Source organism: Rhamphochromis sp. 'chilingali', assembly GCF_963969265.1.
Source record: "Rhamphochromis sp. 'chilingali' genome assembly, chromosome: 9".
In the NCBI taxonomy this organism is placed as follows: Eukaryota; Metazoa; Chordata; class Actinopteri; order Cichliformes; family Cichlidae; genus Rhamphochromis; species Rhamphochromis sp. 'chilingali'.
The window spans coordinates 34,231,194-34,245,651 of record NC_137936.1 but is presented as its reverse complement, the minus strand read 5'-3'; the positions used below and the strand labels follow the sequence as shown (position 1 = coordinate 34,245,651).

Below are 14,458 nucleotides of genomic sequence, written 5' to 3'. Positions count from 1 at the left end.
AGCACAATATTGCAATGTGTGTTTTAAATATGTGTAAACATGAGAATAAAAATATCCAAATATAAAAATTAAAATAAAACTATGTGAGAGTGAAAGTATATGTATGTGAAAGAAGAATATATGTATGTGAGAGTGAAAGAATGAATTTGTTTGTACGGCCCCTCATACCTACGTGAAACACAAACAGATGAACCTCTGAAATTAGCAAGGCCTGAACAGACAAGTGATGATGAAACAAGTAGACAGTTCTGCCTAACTTCCTTTTCTCTTAACTAAATTCTTTGCTGCAGCCACAAATTTGCATCTCATTATTCCCCAAGAAACTTGCAAGTAGGCTTAATGGCACACCTGCTCCAAACATATGTAAAGGAAATATTGGCAAGCTGCAGAGGATAGACGTTGAATGCTGAACGGTTAGTACAGTCGATTCAATAGTTGTCCAAGTTTAACATAAACAACCCATTTGTCCTCTCTAAGCTGCACTTCTTTGTTCATCACATGATGTACTTTTGAGGTCTGTGCTTTTACTGAGCAACACAGCTTATTTGTGAAGCTAAGTGAGAGCACATAATGATGGCTACTGTTCTCATTAGTTTAGTAGGGGATTTTCTTTGCCGTTTATTAATAGGAAAGTTTTTCAACACATGACTTAACCATCATCTGTGTGATATTGCTGAAAAAGAGGCTACAGAACAAAAGTGCTATCCATTAAGAAAAAAAAAAAAAAAAAAAAAAAAAGTAAGTGTGTGGCCTAGGCAACATTACTGACTCACTAAATCAGGCTTGAGGCTGTCATTTATTTTTTTCCTGAAACTTTAAAACAGCATTTTTTTTTTTTAAAACATTTTCAAAAATGTATATCATCCCCACTTTCTAAAGTCTAGTTTATTAAAAAAAAAAAAAAAAAAAAAAAAAAAAAACCCCTAACTGATTTACAAAAGTTTAACACATCGTCATAAAAAGTTAAGCTATGCACCAAACTGATACCATTATTTACACAAGCCCATTAAATTACAACATAAATTAGAAAATATTTACATCCAGGACAAGACACTGGATAAAATTCTATGCTTGGAATTTAATTTCTAAAAACATTTTTTAAAAGAAATATTTACATTTACGCACGCATTCTCACAACCAACACACAACCTGGCAGAAGTGGGCTTGTTGGTAGGTTAGTGTCAATTTGGATGTTGTTTTAATAACTTGTTCACAAAAAATTAATAAGTAAAAGCAAACAAACAAATTCTCACGACTATGTACTGTATGTGTTGTAAGACTGAGTAACAATGGATCCATGGCAACGCCTGTAATCCACAAACACTGAGGAGGCTTCTGTCATAGCAAATTCAAAGTGCCCCTGCTATGCATTCTGGGATTTTATCTATCATGTAGTCTGTTAAATCATTTTTGCACATGAGAAAAAGGGTTTGCAAAGTCCACATCAAAGTGAGTTATTCTCTCCTGCAAAAACCAGTGCTGCTAAACTGCTTGAAATGCATAATTTGAAGTCCAGACTTTTCTTTTTGTCATTTACATCACTATGTAACATGGTGCCATAATGCACACCTAGCAGCTAGTTTGGCATGCCCTCAAAAAAAAAAAGCAGTCAACTAAAACCTAATGCAGCCACTAATACTGAGTGTTTCAGAGGGTGAAGAGATGTGCTGTAGCAGTATACAACCACAAAAATAAAATAATGAGCCTCTAAATTGGCATAATGGGGGCACTTTAAAGTTTTTGGTTTCTGAAAGAGCACAGGCTGAGATGAGAAAACCAACTGTCTTTTCTCATCTAGCTTCAAATCAACTCCCATGAACAAAAACACAATAACACTGGATCCATTCTGAATTAATGGTACAACTAAAGCACAAAAATAAAGAAAACTAAGATTTTCCATCACACATAACTGTCCTTTGCAAGTCAATTGAGACACAGGAAATAAGTGGATTTGCCCCCAGACTGAGCAGGAAGGAGAAAACAGAGGAATTCACAGCCACAGAAAGTCATCTTGAAATGATGTCCTCTAGGGAAGATGAGGGAGGGAAAAAAAAAAAAGAGAAAGACAAGGGAGGTGGAAAAAATAGTCGCAGAATGCATTTTGTTTCCCCCTCATCTTCTTCAACAAAATGCAGGCCCTGTGGTTATAGCAGTAGGCCACTAGCAACTGTATGTAACTGCATAGTGGCTAGCATGATGCGGCATGTATTAATCCCCTTTTTAGGCATGTACTCCTTGCTAGGAATTTAACAGTATTTTATCGCATTACTTTGGTGTATGAATGTAACCTCTCTGGAAAAGTCATGGCTGTAGTTTCACTAGCTTATGACAAATAGCAACTGTGCTAAACAGCAATATGAACATAAATGTATACTTTTTTCCTTTTCTCCCCGACTTGCATGCATCACACAGACCCTGCTGTCCGTGGCAAATTTAGAGAGAACTGAATGCACAAACCTTACCAGTTCATAATGGCAGGACTTGTTGCCAAAAACAAATCTTTTGCACGTGTGAAAAATAACATATGCCATGCTGCTCTCCTCTTACTGGTTTGTGTGAATGAAGGCAAGACAAACATTAATATAGAAGTGAACTATCACTAAATGACAATCCTGTTGCTTTAGCAGACAGAAGAAGCCACACATGCCATGTCTGAAAAGGGCTTTACTCTTTCACAGAGCGGGCTCCCATTAGGACAAATCCAGAGCATTCAACACGCATGCCAACAGTAACTGATTTGTAGCCTGCTGTGACAGGCTGTTAAAAATCCCCAACCTGTCAAACTATAAATTTACAGTGTGAGCACACACATTCACACACAAATGCAGCTCTCAAAAAGACAATACCAAATATTGATTTTTAAAAAGGTCCAAAAGGGAAGTCGGGGCAGCAAGATTAAGTGACTCTGGGAATCTCAGGTTCATAGGGATTCTCCTTTAAGCTCTCATTTCCTGTGCTTGTCCATTTTGTCAGTAGATTTACTTCCACTGTCTGAGGATCCCTGGGTGTCGCTACCAGAGCTCAGGTACATCTTGTCCACTTGTTTGAGCGCTTCATTCAGGTAGTTCTGAAGCGAGGTCATGGCAGCACAGATGGCTGGAGAGCCAAAGCCATGAGTGATGAGACTGAAGTGAGTCAGGCAGCCTTGGATTCCAGGTTCCAGAATGGGAGCAGGCCTAGCGTTGCCCAAAGGTGAGCGGTCCTGAGTGAGCAGATCAGTAAACTCTTTGCAGATTTGCCTGTAGGTAGAGAAGCAGAATAACTAAGGATGTGAAATATGTACAGATTTGTGACCTAATTGGAAAATGGATAATACTTCAGATAATTTCGAAAATACAGCTTTCTATTGATCAAATACTTTAAAACCAGCTTTTGAAAAAGGTTGTCTTGCTACATCCCACTTTGCTAGGTGTTTAAATGCATGTAAATTAAAACAATGATTGAAAATACACTTACTTGGCAGCAAGGAGCATGTTCTTGCGCGAGTTAGCCTCATTCCGCTCCACATGTGGCCTACCCAGGTATTCAGCAATTGCCTTTGCAGGGAATTCGGTCTCACACACATAACCAAAGTCTCTTGCTAAATGAACAGCTTCACCTAAGACAAAAAAGAAAAAGATAATATTACATATAAGAAAAAAAAAAACAAAAACAGGTTTTCTGTAGATCCAAGAAAACACTCAAGTTGCAACTTTATTGCTAACCACAAATTAATACTTGTGAATAAATATATTACTAATACATATTAATATTAGTCTTTAGACAAATATTATAACAACATATCCTTTGACATACTAGATTGTTAAGCTGTCCAGGAGCAGAACAATTTACTAGTTTAAGAGCATTACATGAATAGTCCCATTTTCAAACAGATATACACAAGCATGAAGGCATAAGAAGTGAAGCAGCTGAACTGCAGAATAATCATCTGCAGTCATTCTTCTAACTCTAGGTAAGAAGAGCTATGCAGATTGATACATTTTTGTCTTCAGGGTGGCTCGACTTGCATGTTCATAAAGGGATTATGTGAATAAATGCTACCAAAACGGGCCCCGAGATGCCAACAACACCGCTTATTGATAGACATGTACAAGTCTTCAAATGCTGGCAGCTATTCAGAAGCACAAGCTTTAAGGTCAGCTGGCCCTCCTGGCAAGCCGAACACAAGATAACAAGGCTTAATTCAGCTTTGAAGGTCTCTAAATAACACAGGCCTCCAGTCATCTTCCTGCACAGAATCATCACCCCATTTATAAAAATTCGGCATGTGGGGAGTGAGAGAGGGAAAAAAATAAAATAATATCTTTCTATAGCCAGCGGCAGGTAAATGTGATTAAAGTGATACTGGGATGATCGAATCAAATGTCACTGACTGAGGTATGACTGCAGTTGTCATTCAAACTATACAGCAACAGAAAACAGTCACAATAAAAATCAGGGCTGTATGACCTGGTAGTATTCTTTCCATCAACAGGAACAATTAATTTTCCCTAACACAACTGAGTTTCAGAGGTGACTTTGCACACTAGGTAATACAAGACAACATGCTCAATGGAGTAACAGAATTAGTGCTGAGGTTTGTTGTTTCTTTTGAGTATTTCAGATGGAAAATGGTCATCTCAGTCTTTTATACACTATACGAGTTCAGTCAACCTAATTTTGGCTAAATTTTCCAAACCACTATGACTCACCAAATAATGTGTAGCTGACAGTCTGGCACATTAAACACAGGGGGGAAAAAAAAAAAAAAAAAAGGTTGCAGTTACATTGCCTTTAGTTACCCTTTCCACAAGAAGTGAAACACACACACATACCAATGCCAATACACTAACGTTCCCACATTCTCATACTACTAACGCGACATTCCAGCCACTGCAAACCGTAATTATAGTGCGAGAATTTACTGTGGGCAAATGACTAATGTGTCATACCTTCTACTAGCGAGGTAAGTAGAGTGACATTAGCTGCCTTCCTTCTTCCTGCAGGCAGGTTAAGCCCAATTTTGTCCAGCTTTTCTCTCAGAGAACGGCCTCCATTTTTTGACTTGGCTCTGTATAAAGAGAAAAAGAAATTGAGGTCATTCACATATTGTCTTGACATTTTCATCAAATTATCAGTGGAGTTTTAAAAGGTTATTGTGTCATTTATGACTATTTATTTTATCCCCCTTGAGACCATAAATTAAAAGAAATACCAAGAGTTACAAGATATGTACTGTACACCTGTGTAATACACATTCATGTGTATAGTCTCAAACACTTCTGAAAATAAATTACAAGAAGATTCTCTTGACCTAAAATAAAATATTGAAACAATTCATGTTCCACTCAAAAGCACAGCAGAGAGGTATAACTCATAAATGCATTTTCAGAAGCTCTTGAACTCTCCACTTGCCATAGCCAATTCAGTTTTCTGCATGACTGGCAGACAAGCTCTCCCCCTCAGTGGTCGGTGAGAAGGGGCGCATCTTTGGAGAGACATGTGTGTTTGAGTGCCCCCACCCCTTCTCCCTCTTGTCCCACTACTAACGATAGTCCTATTGCTGTGTGACCTACTTTTAAGAAAGAAGAAAAAAAAAAAAAAAAAAAAAAAAAAGAGATTGTATATGTGGGTCTGTGGGTGCATGTCAGCATTAATACAGGCACATGGGAAGTGGTAAACATGCACTCCAAGTACAAAATGCTCCAGTCAGGAGTGTTAACCATGTACTGTAACCTCGAAGTCCCTCAACAGACTGCTGCACTACCATGTGTGCCATAAGGTCAACTGCTCTGGCACAGTTTAACATTTGCAATCACGTACACAGGCACACAAACACAATAGGTAGGTACTAACAATGTTGACGCAACCTATCCCCAATGGAAGCACTGAACCCAAAATTGCACACAACACAAAGAATGTCACAAACCTTGCAAAAAATAAAGAAAAGAGGAAAAATGATGAGCCGGAGCAACAGAGTCAAGCTGTGCTTTTAAAAAGAGCCTTTCCCATGGGCTACTAAGCTTTAGCCTACAGATCACTTGCTCCACGCCTTCCACAGCTTAATGATGGTTTATTTTTGAGATAATAAAAGTCTTAACAGTTTGCAGAAACCAGAAATTTTGAACAACTGAAATCATTTTGGATTAGTTAATCCTATTTTTTGTGAATCAATAGAAATGTATTCACATGTCATGTTAAAGATTTTTACGAACCACAAGGAAAAAGAATACTGTCTAGCTGTGACGTGGAATGAGACCGAGCCCTGACCTGCGTAGAACGCCTCCCAGGAGCGATGCGTTGAGGCATTCTGGGGGTGACAAACGTCTCTGGACTTCAGCCACAGTAACCTTGTACTTGGATGTAGAGCTCAGCAAGGAAAGACGGCCTGGTACGGAGCAAAACACCTCTGTGGGATTTGACACCATGCCCAGCAGGGACTCTTTCTGGAAGGGAAGACCCAGTGCGTTTCCTTTAGGCAGAGTGACAGGCCCTGGAGAGTGAGGAAAATAATGTTTGTAAGCTAAATACTAAAGTAGTGCAAAAGAACATAAAAACAGATTGTGGTTGGGCAGTCAGATTTGTTAATTACTGTCAATCTTTATTCCAGACTTACGATCCATAAAAAATAAATCAGACAAACCAATCTGTACGTTTCCTGTTTATGTGCATAAGCTCTGATCTTTCTGTGTCTTGTGCGGAAAAGCGAGCAGAAGTATGCGTATGCTGCTCTCCTCCAATGAGGAAAGCCAGTCTCTGCTGTGCCAAAATATACAAGAAAAAAAACATCTAAAGCCTTTTGAAATGTGTGGTTTTGGAAAGATCGGATGCCTGATGGTTAAACAGCTATGATGCCCTCACGTCAAACACCATCCACAAACAGGTACGCACATACAGACCGTCACTCATCTAAGCCACAACCTCGGAACCGTGAATTGATTGGTCTCACAGTCTTTGATCGAGCTAGACATTGTGATTTTTTTTAAATGTCATCCCACAACAAAAGCACTGACAGACAAACAAAACAGTACAGCACACTACGAAACAAAACAGCTATCTTCATCCTCACCCGCGAAAATTCCCCCCTGATAATAAGTCCTCTGTAAGCGATCAAGGTTCCTGCCACCTCGAAGTCCTAATACTGAGACAGAAATGACAGAGTCACATCAGTGCTTTAAATCTCCTCTCCGGCAAATCACTGGGAATGACATGCCATTGTTTACAAGTGGAAACCCTAGATTGCCCATAGCGTGCCCTTGAGCCTGGGAACAGTATAATAATAAGCAATCACTGATTTACGTAACAAATGCAGACTGTTTGGTTTATTGCACTCTGCAAATGTCGTGCTGCTTGTTATGTACTGTAATATTGCAATATTACAAAGCAACCCTATAATTACTAGCATGCTTTCAAAGAATAAAACTTTGGGACTGTACTGCAAAATATGACATTGTCAGCAAATCAAAAACATCAATTTTACTTTGATGTTTAACATACATATGAACAAGAAACTAAGGCGTGACGTTTACATTTTAAAATGAAACTTAACTCTACTTACGCAAATTATATTTTCTACTTGTCCACTGTCCACATACTGTTCATAATAACATGATGTTCCTTGGGTTCATCTTTCACTTTAAGTCTGTTTAATAGAGCCCTGATGACAAAACAGCAGGAATAAGTTTCTCCCTCAAAACAGTTCAAGTCTCAACAAATTACTAAACTGTCCTTCACATGCAAGCCTAATGCCACACCCACCCAAAAGCTGGTTCTGCAGAGCCAAACACAGCTTCAAGACCAACTCATAATTTCCTGCTAACATGAACTGAAAAGAGCTGCAATTGCGAGCTTAACACGCCTAAAGATGATCCAAAGCTTTGGAACTCATAGTCAACACAGTTTGTGAGATTGCTCAATTTCCATGTCATGTCAGCTGTAGCCTGATGAATATGAAAGGGATCAGTTCTTTCCCACTGGGCATCCATTCAAGCACCTTCAACAGAATAGGCTAAGGATCACATCGGGCTTAAATAAGTGCATCGCATGGATTATCATTGTATGCAGTGTAAGTACAAACAGAAGACGCCTCCTTTCCTTACTCTCTCACTGAGTGCCCTGACATGCCACTATAGAAGTATGTCATTTCCAAGTATATAGAGTTCAACAAATGAAGGTCCAGCATTTTTTAGTAATTACCACATATTTTGCTGTACAAAAGCATTCCTCTTCAGTTTTCTTTTTTAATTGCTCTAACAGTTAAAAAGTCAAAATAAATAAAATGTCACAACTCACCTTTTTTGATGACCGTCTGATCTGCCATAATTATACTGTGGTCGTCTACTTGCTGATAACAAAGAAAAGAAGCAGCAGTAAGTAAACACATGCATTGCTCTGTTTTGATAAGATGCTTGAGCTAGACTATTTTTTCCTAAGGTGGGTATTTTCTTGATATTAGTAATCATAATCTGTCTCTTTCATGCAAAGCATATAATGTAATATGTTCCATTTTATAATAGAAATATTTTCTACTACCGCACCTTTAACTTGGAAGCATTTTGAATATATGTGACCTTTGGTTATATTAACATTTAGGAGATTTTAAATCTCCATATGGCAGGCGAGTGCAATAAAACACACTATAATGCATCCATTTACGACTTTTCAGTATATTCACTACTTCGACTGCATTCACACAACCATTTAAGCACAAAGCCTCAGTCTTTGCGCGCCTCTGCCTCAAAAGTATAATGTCAAGTGATTATATAAATCTAATCCACTTACTTGAACATCATCCAGCCCGTGTCCCATGTCATGCATCCCCATATTATCGCCAATAACCGACGACTCTAGACTGTGAGCGTGTGGAGACAGCAGCTCCGGTCGGCGGAACCCTTCCCTCCTAACCCCTGACGAGCCTCCCTCCAAGCCTAGGATCTGACTCGCGAGTCCGCTCCTCCCGTGTGCGCCGAGCCCCTCCTGGCCTTGCCGCCCAGGCCACGGCTGCTGTTGGTTCGACGATGGCGACTGGTGTATGGAGTTGATGTTGAAAGGGTCCCCGAGGTGAGAGTAGGGGTCACTAGACTGCGGGTACGAGATAGGCTGGTAGGGAGGAGGAAAGTAAGGGGGCTGGAAGTCTGAACTGGCCGAGTGTGAGAGGGAAGTAGACGGGCTGTAGAGGTGTTGACTGACCGCCGGCAGGTGAGGCAGCCGTGGGTTCCCATTGCTGTTACTATCGTGCCTTTCCTAAGGAATGGAGGAGACAAAGCGGCTGAGAAAGATGCCAACAACATGGCAGGTTGTCACCCAAGGAGATAAAATGTCAGATTATTCGCTGGCACGATGTCTACTGAAAAATGGGATTTAGACGGGATAAAACAATAACGGAGACCGTTAATTTGGAATTTTTCTTAGTACTTAGTGGCTATTGCAAGAATATGCAAATATTCTCAGCAGCAATCAGCGTCTCAGATTATTATTATTATCATATTTTATTTTGTATATAGAGTAACAATAATAAGAACACGACCCCACTTTAATTTTATAAGGAATCATAGCCGGCTTTAACTCTGACAACGACATCCTGTTTTCACTGTTTCGCCAAACTTTACTCTAACTTTTCTCCCTTGGTGCAGCACATCATGCTGCTTCTAATGAGTCACCTTCCGAAATTTTACCGTGATTATTTCAACCCAAAGGATTAAAAGTCAGCACCCACTTCTTGCCGTTAAATTCGGTGCCACTGATCTCACTTAGTGGAGGCCATCTCTTACGAAACTCACCTCACAGTCATCCTCGTATTTTACGTTGTCGGCTAATTTCCACAACATTTTGGCTGAGGAAAAAGTCTCTTTCTTGCAAATTAAAAAAAAAAAAAAAGTGTAAAAGAAAAAAAAATGGGGGAGGGGGGAAAGAAGCCCGCGAGTTAATCCAGGTATGAAGAAATTAACAGCTTCCTGGTGGTCATGAACCCGCTTATTCTTCAGCTGCAGCAGGAGGCAAAGTTGTAGGCGAAGGCTGAAGGGCGAACTGACCTACCGACTGAGTATCCAACTACAGATATGAGTTTCCACAGCCACTATGAGAGAAAAATAATCGTTGTCAGGCAATATTCCCCCCTTTCCTGCCAAGGCGCTCAGTACTTCTGTTGTGAAAGTGGGCGAAACCGGTTCATAAGAAACTTGACTCCCTCTTATGGACAAAACAGTGCTGTTCAGTGCAAACATGAGCATTTCACTATATCTGCACAGCTACTTACAGTGGGCGTCACCCTGTCCGATGATGTCAGTGAATTGGAAAAAAAAAATAATAAAAATAAAAAAATCCTGATTGGCGGGGTGATTGTCCAATCAAAATTCGGTCCGTCTGTAGCGCGTCTTTGCACGGCGTCAAATATTAAAAGGATTAAACATCCCCAGTGTAGTCTATATCCATTTTCCTCTCTCTCTCTCTCTTTTTTTTTTTTTACCTATTCCTCGTGTCTTGCAGCAAATGCTGCTTCTCATTAACATTTTTACTTCTTTTATCTCCTCGGGCCCATGGGTAGTTGAACCTTTAATTTTACAGGGCACTGTGTTCTGTTTAATGATTATATTCTTGGGCTTTAAAGCGATTCATTGGGCAGAGATCTGTTAGCCAGTCATCAAAGAAATGATTTCTTGAGTTTTATATATTTACAAAATTGCACTTTACTGAACTGCAGGACAATGTGCTCATGTAAAATATTACGACTACGAGACAGAACCTGTGAAAACGTTGCAGTTACTGCTGTACGTTAATGAGAGCTTCTTGACGAGACCTTGTACTGTAGTATACGCAGGCTTTACACAGTGTATTGCCTCTAGAGACCAATCACTTTGCTCGGTTTGAGCTGCTAATTTTAATAGCCTTCAGGAGAACGTCTTAATTTGAGGTAAAAACAAAAAAACAAAAGTTAACATTCGTGTTCTTAAAACCACCACCACTAAAAGTAAAACCCTATTATTATTATTATTATTATTATTATTATTAGTGGTAGTAGCAGTAGTATGTAGGTCAATTATTATTGGCCTGCATACATACTACGCATAAATGCAGTGATAGGAAACTGAGCCAAGCTACTGTGTGTTTCCCTTTTATTCCTAAAACCTTGTGGTTATGCTTTGACCGACTGGATAATTTTATAATCTTAAAGATCACCTTTTTCCCACGACAAGGCGTACTTACAGTTTGTATGCTTAATTCAGTAACAGGTATTCCAACAGGCCCGTGACATTTTGATGTTTCATATCAGTGGTACGTTTCAAACCGCAATAAGCCCGAGGGCTTAACCGCATTATTCTCTCAAAAAGCTCTAAAGCTCAAAGGATTTCGGCAAGCAGCCCTTTCTTAACTTCATTTAAATTTTTGTTGAGCTTTATAGTATCTCGGAAGGAGGGCTCTTTGAACTCTGGTTTTAATCAAAAGACAAGTAGAACAGACTTTGAGGGGGGAAATACATGATATAAAAATAACACCTGTTATCAGTTCTTCAAATCGTATTATGCCACCCCGAGGCTGCTCTAGTATTTTATCACTTTGTTTTGCATTATCAATTGATACGTAAACCAGTACGTGTCAGATTTTAATTTGTGAACTTAACGTGCGGAAATCCCGTGGCTTCTCTCCACCCAGCTGTGATAGTCCGCCCCTTTTTGTCCTCTTTGCCTTGTTGTCATGCCAAGCACTATTTATTTATTTATTTTTTTAAATGCCCTATTTAAAATGTTGTTCTGTGTTGAAACAGGCACAGGACGGACCTAAGAAAGTTAGTCACGCTTGGCCGACCGGTAAGGTTTTGAAAAATCCTGATGCTCAGCCTGTCATTTTAATGACAGCCGACTCAGCTGATGTCAGGTGTGAAGACAAAATGGATCCGTGCCCGGACACATTCAAAGTGTCACAGAAGCCAATGACTGAGCTCTGCCTAGTGATCTGCCTGTTTTCTTTGATCCCAGACTTAAGAAATATAGTTCAAAGCTGGTTTATGAACTGATTTTAACACCCAAAATTTGCATTGTATTGATAGTAGTTTACTCACTTAGTTAGTAGACCTAAGTGAACAACCCTAATGGAGATCACAGTAATATTGAAGTTGCTCCAATATGTGTTCGTAACTGAAGAAAGAAAGAAAGAAAGAAAGAAAGAAAGAAAGAAAGAAAGATATATATAAACTTTACTGGGCGGAAAATCTACTCTTGTAATCCCCCGCCCAAAAAAAATTCAATTTAAAATTTATAACTTAAACTGTTTGCAGAAACTATTGAAGAGGTGGAAAAAGTACCCTATCAGCAATTTTACTGAAAAATCATTTCATCCTTTATTTCAGTTTTAACCATCAGCAGCTCCACTGGTTTGTGATCCAGTAGCCTCAAGCGAAAATACTCAAAGTTTCTGATGAGTTAAACCTTGTTATTATTGGCATTAATCACAGGTTATTCAAAAAGCGCATATAGCGCCGTGCGACTTTAAGCTGGGGATAAAAACGAATTTGTAACTGCCCTTTTCCGCAGCAACCATTTTGACGTGAAGCAGTGTACAGCCACAGCCGCTACTAATGACATTAATGAAGATTTTGTAATTAGTAACACCTGTAGTTACTTACCACGTCGTGTCCAAATGGCTGCTGTAAAGGTTTAGGCTATATAAGGAGGGACTCAGTCTTAAGGTTAACGAGAGCGCACGTTTGCACAATGCAAACGTATTAAATTAGACAATAAATATATTTATGAGTAGATCTATGATTGCTATAATTTGACTTAATATAGCCTAAACTAGGGTTACGTTTTTATTCTACTCTGAACAAGACTGTTTTTAAAGTGATCAGTGTAAGAAAGACCCTCCGTAAGTTTACTTTTCTGTTAGTCTTCCACTGATGTAGATATTAAACGAATAAGTTTAGTCTTTTAATAAGTGCATTAGAATTATAAGTTTACATTAGCCTTTTCATATGCTTGGATATTATTGATGCCGTAGTTCACTCAAACATGGTGCAATTTAAATTCCTTCTATATTCAGGTTATTTTAACTGGAAGCTACTAGTTAAATCAGCGAAGGTTAAAAGATAATCCACAGGCCTCCGTCCTGTTCAAGCAGGATGTCAACCAATTTGCATTAGTTTTTCACCCTTATTGCTCACTCCGTGGCCTCTCGCACGCAACAATCTCCCAATGCCTGCGCCTTCTGACAGGGACCTGATCTTCAAGGTGGTTTTTGACAAAACAGGGAGCTGATCTGCAAGGTGACTTTTACGGGAAACCCTGTGAAGCTTGTGATATTTGAAAGTTGCCATTTTATACCCTACAGCTGTAATTAGTCAGGCTTGTTAAATTTAATGACAGAGGTGGAAGTGCATGAATTCATTGTTCAAATTTTTAAGAGTGTGGCTGTAAAAACGGACTCTAAGCTAACCTATATTAAGATGAAGTGAGGCTGATCGTCTACCGAGCTCTGTGAGGAGTGTGTCGGGCCCGAACAGCACCAGCCCAATTTAACTCCTTGTTATGGTGGGAAGTAATAAAACAAAAGCGATAAACACGATACAGGCTTGGTCAAATTAGATCATCTGTAAGAGGAAAATACAGGAGGCAGCCAACTCACCCTCCAGTCTATCCTCTCCAGTACAGACATCTGCAAGGCTCCAGTCGCAGTAATCCCGCTGAGCTGCAGCGAATGAGTGAAACCATGAGTTTTACATTGCCGACTTCACCTGACTGCAACGCAGAACGCATGCGCACTCTAATGAACTGCACCTGAGTGGACAAATCAAAATTTATTGCCAAACCGTTTATGGAAATTTGCATATACGGTTTGTGTAAAACAACGTGTACATTAATTTATTAATATGAGGAAAGCTGGTACGAAAGACTAAAAAAAACAACAAAAAACACTGAGGAAAACAAACATCATGCACAGAATTATACTTATAACCGAGACAGTACTACAGTTAAACTTATCATTGTATTCTAGTTTTGAGTGTAAAAAAAATAAATAAAAATAAAGTTACGGAGGATAAAATTAATGAATACGTGGAAAAAAAGAAGTATGGAAAATTCAAGATAAGGCAATTCCAGCCCAGCCCTAAAGCCACAGCGCCTCGGGGTGACCACAAGAATCTGCTTTCAAAAGCCACTGAAGCTTTTTAAGGTGTATAGTCCCTGTTATCTGATCTCCAGAAGATTTCAGCTTAAACTATTGAACAGATCAAAGTGTCTTTGCTGTGTGGTTAAGAATGCAGCTGATATATCTTGATCTGGGGAGGGGGGGGAAGACGTCTACCTGTGGTCTGACACCTGTTTAATCGATTTTTAAAAAATGGTGGAATGACACATTTTCCCCCAGATTAATTTAATTCCAACAATAAGACCTTAATTTAAAACCGTGTGCTACTGTTAAAAAATAAAGATCTTCTAATATATAAATTTTGTTGTTACGTTCTTGAGTAAAACAAAAATTAAGGGTGGAG

At 39.2% G+C, this 14,458-nt stretch overlaps 1 protein-coding gene across 3 annotated transcripts; it reads right to left on the bottom strand.

The window, feature by feature from the left end:
* Window positions 1-894: 894 nt before the first annotated feature.
* On the bottom strand, window positions 895-13,741 carry tfap2c (transcription factor AP-2 gamma (activating enhancer binding protein 2 gamma)). 3 transcript variants are annotated; one of them, XM_080891431.1, is made up of 8 exons: window positions 13,594-13,741; window positions 8,761-9,222; window positions 8,272-8,323; window positions 7,049-7,120; window positions 6,250-6,472; window positions 4,932-5,050; window positions 3,457-3,598; window positions 895-3,239 (listed from the first exon to the last, which is right to left on the bottom strand). In XM_080891431.1, the coding sequence occupies exons 1-8, from the start codon at window positions 13,621-13,623 to the stop codon at window positions 2,945-2,947; spliced, it is 1,395 nt and encodes a 464-aa protein (XP_080747557.1). In that variant the 5' UTR covers window positions 13,624-13,741; the 3' UTR covers window positions 895-2,944. The 3 variants fall into 3 exon arrangements, with proteins under 3 accessions (XP_080747557.1, XP_080747556.1, XP_080747558.1); XM_080891430.1 differs by lacking the exon at window positions 13,594-13,741 and adding an exon at window positions 9,759-10,169; XM_080891432.1 differs by lacking the exons at window positions 7,049-7,120; window positions 13,594-13,741 and adding an exon at window positions 9,759-10,164.
* Window positions 13,742-14,458: the final 717 nt, after the last annotated feature.

Coding starts and splice junctions, on each gene's coding strand:
- tfap2c (XM_080891430.1), bottom strand. CDS start 9,806: ATGTTGTGGAAATTAGCCGACAACGTAAAATACGAGGATGACTGTGAG. Junction 9,223..9,758: donor AATACGAGGATGACTGTGAG/GTGAGTTTCGTA, acceptor TCCATTCCTTAG/GAAAGGCACGATAGTAACAG. Junction 7,121..8,271: donor TCAGACGGTCATCAAAAAAG/GTGAGTTGTGAC, acceptor TTTCTGTCTCAG/TATTAGGACTTCGAGGTGGC.